The sequence below is a fragment of the Bombus affinis genome, chromosome 9 (assembly GCF_024516045.1).
Source record: "Bombus affinis isolate iyBomAffi1 chromosome 9, iyBomAffi1.2, whole genome shotgun sequence".
Classification (NCBI taxonomy): domain Eukaryota; kingdom Metazoa; phylum Arthropoda; class Insecta; order Hymenoptera; family Apidae; genus Bombus; species Bombus affinis.
The window spans coordinates 9,286,895-9,307,953 of NC_066352.1; the positions used below are offsets into that span (position 1 = coordinate 9,286,895).

General features: G+C 32.4%; 1 protein-coding gene across 4 annotated transcripts; it reads right to left on the reverse strand.

The window, feature by feature from the left end:
• Positions 1-452: 452 nt before the first annotated feature.
• Positions 453-20,589, reverse strand: LOC126920511 (long-chain-fatty-acid--CoA ligase 4). 4 transcript variants are annotated; one of them, XM_050731031.1, is made up of 9 exons: positions 20,179-20,589; positions 10,762-10,875; positions 5,773-6,127; positions 4,745-5,113; positions 3,860-4,255; positions 3,471-3,783; positions 3,122-3,385; positions 2,757-3,032; positions 453-2,669 (listed from the first exon to the last, which is right to left on the reverse strand). In XM_050731031.1, the coding sequence occupies exons 2-9, from the start codon at positions 10,779-10,781 to the stop codon at positions 2,515-2,517; spliced, it is 2,148 nt and encodes a 715-aa protein (XP_050586988.1). In that variant the 5' UTR covers positions 10,782-10,875; positions 20,179-20,589; the 3' UTR covers positions 453-2,514. The 4 variants fall into 4 exon arrangements, with proteins under 4 accessions (XP_050586988.1, XP_050586989.1, XP_050586990.1 ...); XM_050731032.1 differs by lacking the exon at positions 20,179-20,589 and adding an exon at positions 19,534-19,860; XM_050731033.1 differs by lacking the exon at positions 10,762-10,875.
• Between the last annotated feature and the right edge of the window lie 470 nt (positions 20,590-21,059).

Consider the following 21,059-nt stretch of genomic DNA (forward strand, 5'->3'; position numbering starts at 1 on the left):
ACAGTTTTTCGCTAGAACAATAAGTTTTTCTATTCGAAAACACTTTCTGTGAAATATAAAAAAACGCGGTTAGCAAGAAGCTTTTAAATTCAACTACACTGATCCACGTATAATGAATCGATGATGATAGGAAACTGTAAGAGTAGGATCATGTAGGATTATGAATGCGCCATCCGCTGGCTAATTAAAAAAATGGCGCCATACATTTAAACACGTTAGATGTTCGCTTCTATTATTTGCTAATAATTATTAAACGACCCAGAAGCAATATCTTTAATGTAAGAAAAATGAATATAAACCTTTTAATTTAAAGGGAATGATCATGATTTCATATTCATAGATATTATTTTTTAGAATGCAATATTAAGTAAATAAAAAAGATATATTTGCTTCTAATAACTTTAAAACAAATATTTTGGCGTAGGAAATGAATGGACCTAAAAGGAGCAATATACAGTGAGAATTCCCATACTTTTATTCTATCAATCTTTCCAACATTTGTACGAGCTGGATTATTGTCAGTGCTATGAAATATAAAAAATGAAAACGCTGTGAAATATATAAATATACATATCGCTTGTATATACGTTTGATCACAAATTAGAGAGAAAAACACAAGAATCACAATAATAATATGTAAGTGTACTATAGATCTGTACATTTATTTCTGCATTCTATAATTTCAAGACGATAATTATAATAAGTAATGGTAATCATAGGTATTGATGATATGATTATATCCAAACGACAATTCATAATTTCCTATCTAATATTGTACAACTTTTAATAATTTATGGAAATCAGCACAGTTTCGTAACAATTCATAACGCATATGTTCAGCTATATTGCAGGAACTCTTAATGCAACTGGAAAAGGAGAATGAGCCATCAAATTGATAATCCATCACATTTATCAAATGTCTTACTTTCTCTCTCTCCTTATACAGTCGCGACACACAAGCCGCGAAATAGAAATAAAATATTAAACAATTTCATATTTACTTGCGCATCGAATATTAATGCTTAGACACTAAATATATAGAATGCGCAATCAACACGATATTTTATAGTATAATACAAAATCGCTATTCTATGCGTCATTCTTTTATCAAAATTTCAATGAAAAAGAAAAGATAAAAACTTTTATGAAACATAATCGTTCATTTGTTAAGATATACGCATATCAACCATATCCGGTAAGAAGCATTTGGAAAAGATAAGTTGTTAATGTTATTGCAGACTAATCTCCTGTATAACGTCGGATATTAATAGGAAGACCACTAATTGCAAATCGCGAATGGAACTCGTGCAAATTAACATGACTTGGAGCTAAATAGATATTTGAATGATAGATCCAATGTAACGCCTACAAAATTGAAATACCAAAGAAATCCTTTAACCGTTCATGTTTCTCAAAGAATTGACACATTACAGCAAATAGGAAGACTACAAAAAATTACTAGAACAATTTCCCTTTTGTGAACACAGTTTTCCTTCATTTTTTTTATAAGCTCACATACATTACATCCTCATTTCCTCGTTCATATGTGCATACAATAATAAACATGCATACATATCGACACATGCGCACACATAATGTATCCCGATAGATAAAGAAGAAAGAAAAGAAAGTTTTTTGTGATGCTTTGATGTAATAATAATTCAAAACAATGACATTATCTGCAAGTATTGTACAGTATTAGACGAAGAATAATTCTACGTGAAAATCCTAAACAGAAGATCAATTTATGTTGGCGTAAAATTAGAGATATTTAAACATCTACCGTACATCACGCTTTAATATCAAGAATAAGTAAGAGCAGACAACTCGTCACTTGATTTTTTTGCATATATACATATCTTAAAGCATAAAACAAAGTAATTATTAGCAGAGTAACTTTATAGCGACAAATTAAACTCGACGATTTTAAATAATACTTCAAATAAGTACATCGTACGAGTTATGAACTTATAACATTAATATGCTAGTCGATCAGCGATTGATCTTTCACGAAGTTCAAGAATTGTTACAAGGAATAAGTATATTATTAAGATGGAACTAAATATAGAAGGAAGAAAAATAATTTCCTCTGCGGAATAATCACCTCCACCATTTGTTTATTCTCATTCATACCTTGCATCACGTAAGACAACGATTATGTTACAAGACGCTCTTTATATACTTACACCATTGAAGACCAAAGTCATTTCTCGTCTCGAACGAAACTCTAAATTGACTAATAAAATATTCTCAAGCAGACAAAAATTCTTTACATATTAGTTCTTTTTTATATACGTTTGACGATGTGTTGTAAGTTGACTTTCGTAGTAGTAAAAAGTCGACACCTTTTTCAGTAAAGAAAACAGAGGAAATACGTTTCAAAATCTGAAGTTCTTAATTAACATTCGATCACGTTTCGTAAAATTCCAACGAAGGGTATCGAAATTTTGCCACATCGGAAACCTTGAATATCGACATCACTTCACTATTACATTTCTTGCAAATTTTTTCTCATCACGAGGCATACATCCTATTGATTTCGTGTTGATAACGTTCTTGCACTGCTTTCCTTTTAAGCTTGAATGCAGCTGTTACCAGTCCCATATCAGGTGACCACTGTTCTGCGCACAGTTTCACAGCACCAGGTATTTCGAACCTCTGGAGATTGCCTGTATTAAAAATAAAGATTATTTAAACATCATTAAAAAGGTTTGAAAATTGGTACTTAGACAAACGATTATTTTTCAAATATATACATTTTTTGGCTTGTTCAACCAGCTCCTGTAACACCGCTTTTTCAATATCAGGATTATCGCACAGTTCCTCTAAATTTTTTCCTGTAATACCTAAGTCATTGGCAATCTGTTCTAAATAGTATTGGTTAGGTACTACTAGTGCTACTGTATAAGATTTATGTGAATCTCCATAAACACAAATATTCTCCACAACAGGACAGGTTTTCAGTTCTGCTTCAACTTTACCCAAAGATACGTATTCACCAAGTTGCAATTTAACTAGATCCTTCTTTCGATCTGTAAAAATGTATATTAACCCAATAAAAAAAGTGCTGAAATATTTTTTCCAAGAAGGCTATAACATGGAGATTAAAACTTAATATAACCTATAATTTTTATGCAACCATCTTCATGAATTTCTCCAATATCGCCGGTTCTGAACCACTGTTTCCCATCTTCATAAAAAAAGTCTTCTTTCGTTTTATCTGGTAATTTGTAATACCCAGCCGAAACATTTGCACCACCAATTAATATTTCTCCTCTAGGATATGGAGTATCCGTAACTCTGTAACCAGCTTCCTCCCAATTTTCTAATCGAATATCACAAATAGTGGTTGGTCCTCCTACTCTTCCTGTACTCCTATCATGCTCTTAAAAATGAGAAATCGTATAATTTAATGTATCAAACAAAACATCGTTTAATAAGAAACGAAAAAAAAGAAAAAAAATACATACTGTCCATAACTGTAGCACAGGAAGTTGTTTCTGTAAGGCCATATCCTTGAGTCAATGTGGCACAGAGACACATTTTGACTTGAGTTTGGGTATCTGGAGTCAAAGGAGCACCACCACAAAGTATAAGCCTAACCTTTCCACCAAGAACCTGTCTTGCAGCTCCAAAAACATATTTATTGCAGGTAGGTGTATCGTAACCACGCTTATACCATTTCAATTTGTATTCATAGGCAAATCTGAAAATGGTCCGACTCAGAGGCCCCGATTTCTTTACCTTTTCATTGATACCTTTACAGATACGGTCCAAAATAAGCTATAAAAGATACAGCAAACCAAAATTATTATATACTAACGTCACAGCATGATATAATACAATTTTTGAACCTTACTGGCACGGAAGTTACACAAGTTGGTCGCAGAACTGACGCGTCCCCTTTGGATCCTCTTTGAATCTTACTACTTGAATCGATCATAGTGAGAGGTGAACTATAACCGATAGGCACACCGCTTAAAAGACACACACTCTCAGCAAGAAGTTCAAATACATGAGCCAAAGGTAAGAATGCAAGAAACACATCATCCGGTCTAATTTCAACGACATCACAGAATGACTTCATCACAGAAATCACATTTGTATGTGACAAGAGCACACCTTTAGGTACTCCAGTTGACCCAGATGTGTACATTATGATTGCAGTATCAGAGCTTTTTGGTGATGATAGTGATGCTGCAGAACTGTTACCTGTCTGGAGTATATCAGAAAAAGGTAACAGCCTAACATCAGCCTAAAATGTATCAAAATGGTGCACAAATTAGTGAAGATTTCTATATAATGTTTTTTATAGTTAAATGCTCTAATTTTAATTCTACAGTACCATAAAAACTACATAGAACACCTACTGAGAAATTTAGTATAAATTGAATACTGTTCATTACGTTTATTTTCTAATTATTTTACTATAAATCTATTATTTTTAGATTTAGACACATAATACGTATAATATCCAAAGATACATAAAAGAACCAAAGCATACTTTTTATAATATACTCTTTATAATATTTAGTGAATGAAACATATCTCTGCTACAGTTCAACTTTTTCAATTATTTCTCTGTAATTACTTATATTCACAAAAATATGAATTTACATAAATATCCATAATTTACTTATAATGTAAAATAATATATAAGGTAAAATTTGATATAGTTCTTCAATAAATATAACCAGTAAGTGTCCTAATATTTATGGCTGGTAGTCTAGATCAAGATACTCACCTTATAACCCTTTGTATCAGTAGGTACCAGTTGATCTTCCATATAAATAATTGTTTTAACATTAGGTAACACATTAAGGAGCCGTTTGAATTTTGGTAACAGGTTATGGCTAGTAATCACGGTATTGACTTCCGTTTCGTTGATTCCATGAGCAATAGCTTCCTCGCCTAACGTCGCATAAATAGTAACTACAGTCATGTTCTGTTTGAAACAACCATAGGCGGCTATCATCCATTCCTCCCTAGTCTCGGCAAAGATCACGATGTTCTTATGCATCGTAAGATTATATTCTTTTAAGCCTCGACCAAAGGATGTTGTCAGCCTGTCCATATCATTATAGTTTTTCCATTTGTACTCTCCCATTTTATACTGTAACAGAATAATCAGTAATCAGTTTTTTCTCATGTAAATTGTATTAAGTTGAATTCATCTATATCATTAATTCATATCCACGTAATATACAGTCTGTATTACAAACTTTGCCCACCTGAAATACCTTCGTTGCTTCAAATAATACGCGAAAATATTATTAACGAAAGCTGTAGGATTCAAAGAATTACATAACGCGGTAACAATGGTTTCTTGACAGGTGGATGCATAGAGGAGATATAGAGATTAACTTTGTTTCTTTAAACAGAACGTCCTACTTTTTATGGTTGATTGCGACAGAATAGCTAGTTCTGAGTATAAAAGTACTAACATATATTTATTCTGAAACTTACCGTTTCTGAGATATTTGATTTTGTTCATCTTAGTACTTTATGTTACGAAACATGTTGAAAGATGCGCCTAGTACTTCGAATGTAAACAAAGATGTCAAAAACATATTACTGATGATGTCAAATGTTATTTTGGCCCTACTACTTGTTTACATTCGAAGTATTACGCACATATCTATACACACTATGACACACTGTATATTGACTAAGGAACTTCTAAGTATTCTTTTCTTCTTCGATTCTGTTCTTTTAATCAAATCATATGTATTACGATTTTAATTATAACAAAACAATCGCTTCTTACTCTACCTTTTTGAATATTCTACCATTGGATTGAACCTCGTCCTCCTCCGCAAGTATCTCTCTGGTACCAATGCATTTTTTTTCGCCGTGCTTTTTAGTGATCCATCCCATCACCTTCTCGAGCGTATCGATATTTTCACGTTCAAGGGTAATGTGCATCTCCCTCGGCGGATCAACACTCCTATATGTAATACTTTGTTCATCCTTTGTAATGGGTCGAGCCTTGATCCTTCGTGAAGCCTTCCTTTTCTCCCAAGGTCGTTGGAGCACGAGGTATACCGGGAACGTTAGCAGATCATACAGGTACGAAATCGCCTTGATCGCGTTGACTGCGCTGATAACCCAAAAGCTTTCCATCTCCCTACACAGGAAAACGCAATGTTAGGAAATATGCATCTCGTTCTTCTCGCATGTTAGTGCCTTACGAAATTGTTTGCTAATTAAAAGCTTATTGTATAAGCAGCATTCTTTTTTTAAAAAAAAAAGCTTCGTTATCAATGCAGACCGATAATCAAAAGAAATTTTTGTTTCGCGAATAATGTCAAATTGTTCCTGTTATTTTAAATTTGAAATGATAACGTTCAGTATGATAAGATGCATGGAATAAAAAACGATTCGCAAAGTGCAGGTTTGGTATTATATGATATTAATCATTATATATCATATTAATCGTTATTATTAATTAAGCTATCGCTATGTACAGGGATTTTCATTAGGGATATAAAAGAGTTTATGATAATTTAGAAATAATTTTGAATTCAAAATATCAGTATAAGTACGTCTAAAGATATTTAAAGATTATCGTACCAATCTTAATTAATGAAACGTCCTGTATAGAGAAATGTCATTATCAAGGTTACAGAACACTGCATTATCTGCATTGCAGGGAATGGAGTCAGTGTCAATATTAGTACTAAAGAGCATACCATTAATATCCGGATATGTATAACACGTCATTATTTGATATCAGCATCAGTCATATATCAATGAAAGTAGTAATATATTACTATAGCAATTCTATGTAATCTACTACACAGAACTAATTGCATTACAAGTTAAATATCACAAAGACTTCCCAGAAAAATATTAACATGCCTAATATTTTACACATTATTTAAAAAAAGAGATACAGTACGACGAGTCATAGAAATGGACACACATATATATATAATCTGAAACAGTTCCGTATCAAGCTCATAAATTTAACAAAAACCCATTCTTCGCATTCATACATCAAGCTTAACGTTTTTTCAAGGCTAAATCATCATATGCAGTACATTTAAAAAGAAAAACAGGAAGAAGTAGCTTTGAACCAAAGCAAAACAAACAAAATTAAGAATTATTCAGATATCCGATTAATTACTTAACCGTCAGCTGATAAAATGATAAATTGAAAACGAAATAACGCGCCGTTTCTAGCTCTCGAACTTTAGACTAATTATCTAACGAATGTTTACTTTACCAGTCGAAGATTCATAGCACCGATACGATCACCGATCCAACAAACACCCCGATAAATCTCCCCAATGTGAATAGATCGAGCAACTTCATTCTTTCTTCTTAACTTGTTTTTACCAATAATCAAATAACGCGGAGAACTGTCTGTTTTTATCTTCTTTTCAATCCCTCTTTTTTTTTGTTAAACGTATATATTAATTCTTTGATAACCTTACAAACAATCAAACGACCTTAAAACATAGATAAAAACAGAGTCTGCCGGTCCAAAACATGCATCGTAGATTGCGCGATCGCGTGATGTTGTAAAATTAAAAGAAAAACTTATCGGCGCCGTGTAATAAAGGTGTGTTTTGATGGGTTTGCTTTCAATCATTGAATGAATAACAGAAAGAGAATAAACGAAAAAGAGTATAAAAACAGAAAAAGAAATTGGTAAAGGAGACATTCATATAAAATCGTAAGGTATAAATGTTATAAGATACAAAAAAAGAAAGGTATACAGCAAAAATGTAGAAAGACAAGAATCGTAAAATACAAATATTTCTTGAAGCTTTGTACAGTTTATTTTACTCTAAAAGTGTTACATTACCGGCTGCTACAAATATAGATTTGGTAGCGACGTTCCCGAGATACCTGGAATTTCTTAAATATACATACGTGCATAAAAAGTTGTGGTCACGGTATTGAAGATGTAGTGAAGTACACGTATATACATGGTATAATATGAAACACGTGTCAAGCTATTAAATAAAGATAGAAAAAAAATTAAAAGATAGAATAATAATCTTAATATATGTGTACAATGCATACGGGTATGTAAATACAAGTTACACGTTCTGGACAAGAAATACATGTCTACTCGTGTACTAAAAATTACATTGAATTGAAATTCGAATTCGTTTACCACACGCGTGAATGTGTATTTATATACACGTGAAATAAAGATTTAGAATTTGACAACTTGAGAACAAATATATAAATTGATACAAATTTGTCAACTTACGTATTAGCAAAATCATAGTCACAGTGAACATAATCAATTGTACTAAAAGTGTTCATTTCTTGTGTATGTAAATACACGTGTACACGTGTGGTAAATGGATCTGAATTTCATTCTGTAGAACTTTCAAGAAATTTCCATTTTTTCTTATTACGTACTTTCCTTTTATCTCCGTATATCAGGAAGACAAAACACTGTGACGATGTTGATATCTGCATTTTCGCCATTTTTATCTTATGACTGTATTATTATACATGTTTCACCACTTAGAGTATTTGATTTAAACGATTATTCAAATCAAAAAAAGAAAAAAAGAAGAAACATTGTACATTCTTCGTTGAAAAGACGAAGAAGGAAAAGGGAAGAAGTTGTAGCTTGAAATTGCAACAGCATACACATTCATATCATAATACTACAAAAAAATTAAAGCACCTAAAATCATTCAATCGTTGCTCATAACGTTTCGTACCGCCACAAAACGATAGAATGCGCCACGCGACACCCTATGTGTACCAATAGACACAAACACAATTAAAGACATGGCGTGACTGCAGTCTGGCGACAACGTACTTCTGTACGTACAATGTGCATGTGATTGGAATATCTTCACGGACTTTGAACGTCGTTAGCTCGTGCCAGATGCGGCTACCAACTACTCACATTGTCTTTTCATTATTTGAGATTCCAAACGAAGGGCAATTCACTTTTCATGCAACCTACTACTATTTAGCTCCAAAGATACAGTGGAAACACGATACACGAAAACACGATATACGAAAACACGTTAAAGATCAAGGCCGGTTACGCATAGTCTACGAATTCAACACAAATAATGGAACGACTAAACGAGAATAATTACATGGTTCGCTTGCTGAGATAAACCGTACATATTTGTAATCGTTCATGTTTCCTCGTTAAAATGAATTAATTGTAATAATGTCCGATAATTGATCTCTACGTACTAATAATCTATTGTAAATGAAATTCAAATATAAATTCCAACAATTAATATATATATATATATCATAGCGGTTCATGCGACTGTGAATAAACAATTCAGAAATAGCAGATTTGATTGTTAAAAATTAGTATGTATCATCCTTTCTGCGTGTTTATATAAAGAATATATTTTCTTGTTTCGAAATGAAGAAATTGAGAAACAATAGAACTTATAGAGAGCCGGCAATAGAGACAGCGCGAAGGAATAATAACATGTAACAAATAAGACTATTATTCAAATAGGAATTATGTATGAGATGTAGTTATGCAATGAAAGATACATACCTGTTTCCATTAATTATATGTACTCATTACTTACTATGCAAACTACTTACTTATTTTACGACATTAACGATACTTCACAATATTAACAATTTTACTTACCATTAACTGTGATCTAAAAAAAAACGGCGACGCTATGGATCTTTCAGTTGATTGATAAATGTACGTACAATTATAATTGCAAACGTTTGAATAAAATACAACACTTCATTTTTGTATATATATACATAGTATTCCAGCCAGCATAAGAGAAAAAAAACAACTTGTTGCTATGTTTTGTAGAAAAATAGAAAAATCGATAGTTACCGTAAGTTGAAAATCATAAAATAGAATTTGATAATGAATCAGCACGTGGACAAATCAAGGCTCGTCGTTTAATTAATTTGTGACACGAAATCTAAATTACTGCAAAAAGAAAGTTATCATTTTTTTATATGATAAAGATTTATCAGCGTGACGAATTACAGGGAAACATAAATCATATAATATCAAATACTAGATGAATGTACAATTATGTAACAACTTCTTTAAGATATAGATTGTGACTTAATAGATAAATGCAATACAGAATGCTGTAAAATTTACACGTTGTATTCAGCCTCAAGCAAAAGAACGTTAACAACTGCTATTTGGAAACTTGGAATAAGAAGCAATTTCTTAGAAAGTTAGAAGTACAATCAAAATTTGTCTGTACTGACTAGTCATTGAAGGAAGAGGCTAGTAAATAGCATAGTTCACAATCAAATATTCCTGAATTATAGATAATACAAAGGGAATCATTCGGAATCGTTATTCATAATTTAATAGCAAATGTATTACGCAAATAAAAAAAACATCGATACAGATAGAATTGAAGTGCATCTTACATTTTATTCGCTACATTACAATTTATAATTATCATTCGATTGTTTACCAATCCACTGAAAAGTTCTCGTTTTTTGTAACATCAGCAATGTGCAGCGTATTATATACTTTTACTCCTCACTATATTGACACAAACATGCTGATAAATATTATCGAATTAGCATAAATAGGAGATAGAAACAAGCAAAACTTTATGACATTAAACTAACTTATTAACATTAGATTAATATTTTACATCATACTACATCAGATCTATTCTAATTCTATACTATAATGTTCTTCGAAAGAGCATAATTGTAAATCTGCAGGCAAAATACACGTACATGCGTAGCTAAAAATATTCGCAATAGCAGAACAATTTTTCTTTCTTTTCTATAATTATTGCGACTCACGGTTTTTCGTCCACGATCATGATGGATCACTATCTGGTCGCCTTTATATCCAATAAATAGATATCAGTACCTCTTGTACTTTAATGGAAGTTGATTTGATGCGGATTAATGACACTGCAATAAAAACCGTTAGCACAAATGATGTGGTTAATGGTATTTTAGGATGCATATGTCCTTCTCTCTTTATCACTACTGTACCCGAGCATCATCGAATTCGTTCTCGACATGAATACCGATATTCCTTGTTTTAAGTCAACAGGACTATTTTCTGTACTTATCGAGTGATATGAGCTTATAAATAGAGCAACGGAGACATAACGGGGCAGATGAACTATGCACTTGAAACCGAACGCTAATAATAATTCTTATCGGCATAACGCCGAACGATCGTAATTCACTATTTAATTAAATTCTATCGAAATGTAAACTGCTTATACTCTTGAATTAAAGAAACATCGAGATCAGATAATTAAAATAATTGAATATAAATACAATGTACATATACATCCTCTTCCTTGTATATAGCCGATGTAACTTTCATGGAAGCAAAAAAGTACAATATCCAGCACAAACAACAGCTATTCATAGTAATTGATAATGGAAAATTACATCAATTCCATTTCTCCAATTTTCTCCTAATGCCGAACAATGCCAATTGAAAGAAAGGAAGTTGTTTTGCATTTTTTTAAAATGCCTATTTTGTCTATAGTTTCCAATATTTCTCGACTGTTGGTTGAACTTTTCTTCTGTTTCTAGAAGTCTCGTAAATAAGAATCTGTTTTCGTGAATACTAATTCAATAATATATTCGTTTATAAAATCGAATATAAAATTAAATTATGAAAATGAAATTATATTATACATTGAGAAATAAATGGCAAATGGAAACTAAAGAATATAACGGAAGAATTTGTTTATTTTAAATACTCGATGCACTTGCATTATGGATACCCTATATTGGCTATGAAAGACTATTAAGATGACATTGAATTCACTTGAAGTCTTACACAGTCTGTTAACTGTGGAGCAAGTAATTTGGTTAAGTGCACTTTACTATACACGTACTGCCACGCGCCGATTTATAACGAAAATGTATGTCACAAAAATTGAAACATTATCAACGTTGACATATCAAATGGAGAAGCCTTACGAAATTAAAGTAACTCTTATCGAAATAGTAATGTCTCGCTTAAAATAACCTCAGCGACTATGTCCCATATCATTTTATTTCTATATTCGATATTAAAGATTCAAAATTGTCCACTCTTCTCTCTCTCTCTTTCCCTTTTCGTTACGTCATTGATGTAAAGATATGTATATTTTTATGACTACGATAGAATACATTAACCTTTTCATTCGATAACATAATTATTATTCTTTAATATACCTTTTTAACATAACATGAAGTATACATAATATATTTAACATAAAATATAAACATAAAATGAATTGACTTAGATAAAAAGAATCAACTTGGTTTTTAAAACATGAAAGAATGACTTGAAGAAAGTGGTGTTGAGATAATTAGTATAACAACGATGCTAAAGGACAAACTACAGATAAGTCAGAAAGACTTTTGAAAATAGACAATGGGGTCACTGAGCGACCAAGCTGCCGCGTCATATATGTATATGTACACGTATGTATGTACATTTAAGCAACCCAACTTTAACCTTGAATAATACTGTAGAGTTGTGAGCTAGATATTCAATCATTTCAGTAATTCAGATTTTTCTCCTACATATCTTCGCTCGCAACAAAGAATTCCTTTTTATCGACTTATATAAGTAAAAATTGTTGTACACACTTTAAGGCATTCTCATGGAACAGTATAATATTTAATCAGATCTCATCTGTGTATGTTGAACAATTAATTTGAGGACTATTTTAAAACACTAATTTCTAATAGGATAAGTTACTCAAACAATAATTAATACCAATTATGTCAATAGATCGATGGATTTAAGTCGTGATAAATTAGATCTCGACGATAATTCTAGTAATGGCTATTGTCCAAGGGATATCAGTAACTGATTACTATTAAAATACAATAATGCTACATTATAGACATACTAAATTATATAGCTACATTATATACATTATATACTATAGCTAATACTAACATTGGGGACTATATAATACCATAATGCATGCTATTAAAATACAATGAAAATACAATTAAAATAAAATAGAAATTCATTACTCATATCCCTTGTGCATGCGTAACTACTATTCCATGGTAATATGAACGTATTTTAATTGTTTTAAAACAATCAAACGATGAATCTTTAAATATTCTTGTTATCGTTTACTAAATGCAAACTTATTGTTTCTTGCTTTTACAACTTTCATAAGTCAATTTTTATCAATTAAATTATTAACACATTTTTTTGTAATATTTACAAATAAAACGACATTACTATGCAATTAGAAGAATTAATTTTGCATCGTTTTTTCATTCTTAAGCATATCCTCAATGCAAGTAGATATATTATTATTATCTTCGAGGATTAAGTTATATAGGAATGTTAATGCAGCCTTGAAAACGAGGTTATCTTTAAAAAAGGGGCTTTAATATCGTGGACTCAACATATTACTGCAATCTTCAAGCCTGGATTAAACCGTTCTATAATGAATTTTCTTAGAAAGCGATAAGTATAACGTATTAATAATACGTAAAACTCGCTAAAAACAATACATATAAATATATCACTTCATAGTGTATATAACTCTGCATTGATTTGCGAAAATGCAGGAAATATTTTATAATATTTAAAAGCAGTACTATAATTAATAATCTAATAATATCTAATAATAATAAAATAATAATAAAATAAATCTAATAATAATCTAATAATTTCTTTGAATTTCCATTCATGACTAAGATATTTGAAAAAGACAAACAAATCCAATAATGAAAATTAATAAGAAAAGATGCAAGTGAAACATTTACGTAACGTTGTTCCGTGATAGCTGTCAATCTTCGGTGACAGAATTCGGTCAATCTTCAATATATAATAGAAAATTAAACCAAAAATTAATGAAAACCTACTAAGGAATATTCTAAATAAGCCATTTACCCTAACTTAATACAGCATACGGGCTATTCGAAAAATCTATGTTTACCGTTCCAACTTTTGAGATTGAGATGCGAAAGTTACTGCTAACGCCTCCTAAAAATTCAAAGTGTGTAATATTTGCTCCTGCAATAGTAAATATTCTTCCAAATTATACACAGATGAAGTCTCTGTTTCACAGAACCACCTATCCTAACTTTACCCTAAATATTCTAGTAAGACTAATAGCACGTACAACTAGTTTTGATTCGAAATTAAAGCCAAACGAAGGCATACACGATAGCTGGATTTCGCCTGTAATTAAAACTTCTCACATAAATTTCAATGCTCCAATTCTCTCTCTCTCTCTCTCCCCCTCCCTCCCTCTTTCTTTCTAACAGTCTCTGCATCGAAAAATCTTGCTCCTCGTTAAAAGTACAATTTTACCAGGAAAGATAAAATCACGCGTCCACGAATCATGCACGTGAAGATTCAAATTGGATCGTTCCTATTGGTCAGCTTCCTGTCTGGGAAGCGTTCGTATATGTCCCTTGATCGCTTACGAGGCACAAATCGGCTCGATCGTTCGAAGCTCTAATGGCTGGCATCCTCTAATATTAGGTCAAATTATGTAAACGAACAAGAAACGGATTTCTATAGAGCGCCATATGAGTTAACCTTTCAACGAAACACGAGGACTGCCACGTTTCACGTGACATTTCAACATATTTTCAACGCCATCGTTAATAACTGATACCATCGTTGATAATAATCGAATATTGAATCATTAGTAACATTTAAGAAAGTAATAGGTTTTATATTATTACATTGAATTGTGTGTGATGTTCATTTTGTAGTAAAAATGGATCATTTAATTTAATAAATGCATAATTTAATAAAATAATATAAAACAAAATGTGTTGTTCGTTTGTTATTTCCTTATAAAACGAAACGAGCTTTTGGGACAATCTAATATAAGGTCATTCTGAAAGGAAATACCAAACGATTCGATAAATTATTTCTGATCGTATACGGATCAGTTTCATGTATATAGTTTCATAACAATTGCAGAGGAAAAAACACGAATGAACCGATTCGAACACAATGGGATGTAATGATAAGGATATTAGTAGAACTTTGTATACATTTTTTGTTTCTACTTGGCATCGTATGGTAGTATGTTTCGATCCTTTATTCCACTGGATATTGACAGGCTTCTGAATCGTTTATGCCAAGGCCTGATCACTGAGCTATGTATCGTGTTACAAAGATACAACCAGAAATCGTGACTTTTGAATATTTATTTAAAATAGACGTGAACACATGTGCGTGACACGTATATATATAGAGTTATATATATATACGTATATATATATTACGTTATATATATATACGTTATATATATTACGTATATATATATATAGAGACACGTATATATATACACGTATATATAATTGCAGATCAGAGTTCTCACGGTTATTCAACTCAACACGCTGGAAAATATTCTTTTTTATCATATACTATATGTAAAAAATATTATCACCTGTAAAGGAACGCGTTTATTGCTAGAAATTGTACAGACATTTTAGTCTTCTTACATCGAAACAGAAAATTAACTTCATTGAATAATAAAACCTTATTGACCGCCTATTCCAAAATGAAGTGTAATTGTAAGCTTAATTGTTCGGAATGTCGATCTTGGTAAAATATCGATTGATATACTACCACTTTTTTTCTTTCTTCCAAATTGCTTAATATCTCGTAAATCTCTTGAATATATAGGAAACATAACTTTGCCACAATCGAAACATTTGTATTTATATTGCTGTTTTGAACAGGCTCGTGATTTCCTTATCTCCGAGAGTTACGAAATTACTGAGAAACGGAATTTTATATTTGACTGTCCAATATTGAGAAATTCGTCGTTTTCTTCCTTTACTTTATCACTATTTTCAATTTCAATGCGAACTATACGCCGCGTAACAAAATCCATGAATAGAAATACAAAAGAAAATGGAAAATTACAATCGTCGCTCAGTTATACATAATAACCTGAAATTATCATAGACACAAGCTACTTACAACTGTACAACTTGTTTTTTGTTAAGGTTTCGTGTCGTAATAGAGAGAGAGAGAGAGAGGAAATACGTGGATGAATGTATAATAGAAAATATATTTAAGCAAGTTGAAATATAAGTATAATGTGTATGCTAGTCCAGATTACTTTATGGGTATTACTCTATGGGTATTTCTACAAATACACCTGTCATCTGTGCAAGACACGTTCCTAGAAAACTATGAGGCTGAGAGGCCCTTCAAATTGATTTAGTGCTAAACAATAGTCAATAGTTTTGAGAACTAAGAAAACTAAACTTTAAAAAAGATGTGGAGTTTTCCTTGAAGTGAGACCCACTTCAATATTTTCAAACAAACGTAGATAAACAGAGAAACAGTATGTCGTATATTACATGTATGTCGTTAATATATAAAAGATAATTCAATTAATTCCATACAACGTATTAAGATAAATGTAATTTTATTCTCGGCGGAAAACTTTTTTTCCGAGTTTATAAAATCTTTAACAAAACGTAAACAGATAAAAACTGCGAAAGTTATGTTAATTAATATAAAATTAATAATCTATCGTTTGTTGCTCATTTGTTATTCATGAACTGGTAATTCTTCTTTAGATACCTTCTATACACATAGAAAGTGGACAAAATGACTACAAAATAAGCCACTTCATCATGTTCATTTCCATCTTACGCGGACTTTCAGTTTTCCGATACCACTATCTTTGAAGATACCTACAACAAATTGTATATACGTACGTCGAATATTACGGGCTGCGGGTAAAGCCAGTTTCTCTCATGATAATAAAACCCCTTTTCAACAAAGCACGTATAAATTTCGTCAACTAAATATTTGAATAAGTAAAGATTCGAACTTATCAGACAGTGAAGAAGAAATGATAAGAATTATCAAATTTCATATCATAAAGGGTACAATAGGAATGAACTGATGTCTGGCGCAACATAAATCAATTACAAAACTTACTTATGCTACACTGTCAAATCTGATATATTGTAGGAATGATAGCAGAAGTTTTCGACGTCGAATTTTATATTAATTGAATCTAGTCATCGATTAAGAAAGAATAAAGATGCAAAATGTAATATAATAAATATTATAATTACACAGAATGCCATCTATATAAAAAGCCAGATTTAACAGAAACTACAAAGCGATTGTCCTACGATTTACGAAAGTCAAATTTATCGATGCACTTACGATATGTAGTATGTGTGCAAGAAGCGTTGGAACAAATGAACCACAATGCGAAGCCCCGAGATAAAGAGTCTCACGACATTGAACGTCGCGTCGAACCCTGCATTACTCATGTTATGCTTAAGTTATGCCAAGGTGAATACGGGGTTACCCTATATCTATCACAGATTCACATGTTATATTTATTATGGCATACTATTGAAAGTGTTTGATGATAGGGAAGAATTACTGTAAAGTCACGCAGTTATGTAAGGAAAAAAAAAAAGAATGAAAAAACGTAGTTATGTATGTAACACGTGACGTATAATAATTGATGTAATGGCAATACACGGTTGATAGGTTTAATTACAAGTACCTGTAATTGGACGTGAACGAAACGTATAATAGCCTGATGTATATCATAATTAATACATATTAGCGTTACAAATTATGAGGAAACAGTTATAGAATAATGCATACATAAGGTACGGCGATCGATACTTTTGGAACGATAGATAAATCATGTATGCGGGCAGAGCGGGAGAGGATGAGAACTTCTCACCCTTGTAGGGATCCGAAGGATGGCCTTGCGCCGCTCTAGGTGGTCATAGAGGTCGTCACACCGAGGAGGTTCTGGGTCCTCCTCGGATTTACACGACGGCCCAGGGGATAGCGTTGAGAGGGGTGGTCCCCCTCACTGCCCAAACTAGACCTGAGGAATGGGTCCCTGAGAATGGGAGAGGACGCGGGAGTGTTCCGGCAGCAATTCGAAAAAGGTCCCGGAGCACCCCTGTCAAGCGTCAAGTAGGCCACCGGTAAGTCCGGCGCTACCTCGCCGCTTCCAAGAAGAGCGGCGGGGTATCCATGAGGATTTCCACACATATAAAAAAGGAAAAAGATAAATAGTGTATAGCTGCACAACCATATAAATTTCTATTACGTCACTAGGTTATCTATCCAAGACTAATAAAACTATTATTTACAATGGTAATTAGCAATTAGAGATATTATATAATATTTCGAACATAAAAATCAAATTCTTATATGTATGAATTGTACATAAAAAACAGAAGTGATCTCGATCTAGTGATATTGTTAAGTATGTATTATATATATGTATATATAATACGTAGTGTTACAGCAAATCACCAAATAGTCATTAATTAAAGATCAACACTGAGAATAAATTGAGCAGAATAATTGTACATCGATAGATACATCAAGTTATAGACGGAAACCTATACATAGAACAGCACGATCATCGATAAAATGCATCAACCTAATGGACGTGTGCGCTAACATTTCATACTGCACGTTCCTATAATTAATTTATTATAGTAATCAGCGAGGAAACAACCTGCTGCGTCACTGTATCACTTGCTTTTGTCTACATTAGGATATAACGTTGTACAGCTCCTACTTGACAAAGTATCAGGTGATACTGGGTGCCGCCATGTGCGACACGAAGATAGCAATAGGTAGTAATTTTTCTCAGAACAAAGGAAGGAAAACAAATCAGAGGAATATTAATATTCTAGTTAAAATCTCATTCAACATCAGCTACGTAAATTAAAATTTGTGTACCCATCGTTCGAATAATAATCATTCGATCAAATCGCAAAAAGATAAGAATACTTTCATTTTGCTATAGACACAATAAACTCTTAAACATTTATTACATATTCCTCCATTTCAAGAAAGGAAAAGACATTTAATGTTTAAATAAAAAATTGTATGTATGAAATTGAAACGAAAAATTAAGAAATTTGTTAACGCTAGAAAAATGCAACTGAACCTGAAAACTTTACTTGCGTTTAAAAAAGTTACGGAAGAATAAACGACGTAAACGTCATTTAATTGGTGGTAGCTTTTTCCCTATTCTTAGTCACGGTAGTACACGCAGCATATACTAGTATACATTAATTGAACGTCAATAAGACACATTCAAAATGGAATTTTATATGTATTTCAAATATGTGTACATAATACAAGGTGCGTGTGCGCATGTGACTTCTAGTACCTGTTCATTCACCGATAGTTCTTGATCAGTAACCGCGAACAATTTGACCGTGAATTCAATACCTGACTGAAAGATCGATTACTTCTTTGTGGAATGCCGCAACCATAACAATATTCACAGGGTAGGATAAACGAAAGAAAAATGTTACCGACCAATCTGTAGTTACAGCAAGCAGTACCATTCCGGAAGTTTGAATCGAGAGTAATTCAAAGTCATTTCAACTAAACCATCGCGTGTTAATTGTATATCGTGTCGATTTATATCAAGTCTATTTTACGATTGATTCACATGTTTTTTTCATATAAACGGGAGAAAATTTTTGACATAAAGCAGAAAATTATATCACATGAATTTAATTTCAAAATTTTGATTGACTTGAATATTAATAAAAATATTCATCTACGAGATATGAAGCAAGTTCATTGCTTACCTTTCTATACACTACACTACGATTATCTTAACTTTCCGATCTCGTGACTTCTTCTCAACGAGTTCGACGATTCTTGTCGACTAACAGTCTGTTTTCCCACTGCGATCAAAAGAGGAAATTATCACTATACGCCATACGCGATCCAAGGGTTGAGAATGGTGTGGGTGTATGGGTATACGTATAAGTAATATCTGTACGTACAGTAGATATACATATATAGGTAAAAGAAGAGGGACAAGGAAAGGACACGAGGGACAGTTGATCTACGATATGACGTACTCCGTGTAGCGGTCGACGACGAACTGAATTCGAATCACGATTAACGTGAGGACTGAGAAGTTACGTGAGATAGGATTTTCTGGTGATCTTTGATCTTTGATCGTTGTCTTTCATGAGAGCGAAACATAATTTTGTATCTTGATACTGACTAACACTATCAGGGGGTAAACGAAGCCGACATGTGACGACAAGACAGCTGTTCGACAGATCGCCTGCAATCTACAATCTACGTACCTACAGTCGCTTGTATGTTACGTCGAGAACGAAATCGGTTTTTATCGCGGAGAATTTTTATGCAAACCTAAAAATGCCCTGGGTACTTATATTTCAAGCACACTTCAAATTATGTATCTTTGTTATTCTTACATTCGTCACGATAATCGATCGTGGAGATCGAACTCCTCCGAATCTTCACTCGGTGTAAAAAATTATCTCCAATAACTCGTTGGATACTTGATAAGATAAACCAAGAACGCCTTAACACCACGTGCTTCTATACTATGAACTTGGTACTATTCACCGTTGATCTTATACTTGTGATAATATATAACGCGCACACGAGCGTTTAGCTCAGTATTCGCGCGAATAATACTCGAATCTTAACATTTCTTCTGTATGTATGACACACTACTCCTTGTTGTACACATGTCAAATTTTTAACCTATCATACGTTGAGGTTTCGCGAATACTGCGTATTTTCGGCAAAACTGAACGTTCCCTACTCTCTCTCGCACGTACTAACGCCAGCGCAGAACACCGACCACTCTATACATGCTCGATCCAATAGCGGCCATCTTGATATTCGTAAGCTCGAAACCAAAAAGGTCGATGAGAAAAGTATAAAACAAATTACTTTACACACAACAAGTTCTAGATAATTTTGAAGAATATTAGAAATTACGAGTAAAAAGAAGAATTCGCTTTATTTCTAATAGAACTTTCTGAAAAACATTGCTATAGTTTGAATACATTGTTCATTTGAAATCTCCCGCCAATTTTTTAACATAGCGAACAGTTTATACTCGGAGATTTTGCCCGCTTAGTCTCGTAAATTTTGTTAACATGACATAATGAACATAATAATCGTTAAGATTTATATAATTATCCATATATAATACAGATTCACATCGCATAAATTAATTTATGCGCATGTGAAGACTCAAGGATTTGACTCACAAGCCGCGACGGTTTTGCTTTTCGATATAGATAGCCGGCCTACACCCGAACCAATCACAAGCAGAGTTTCA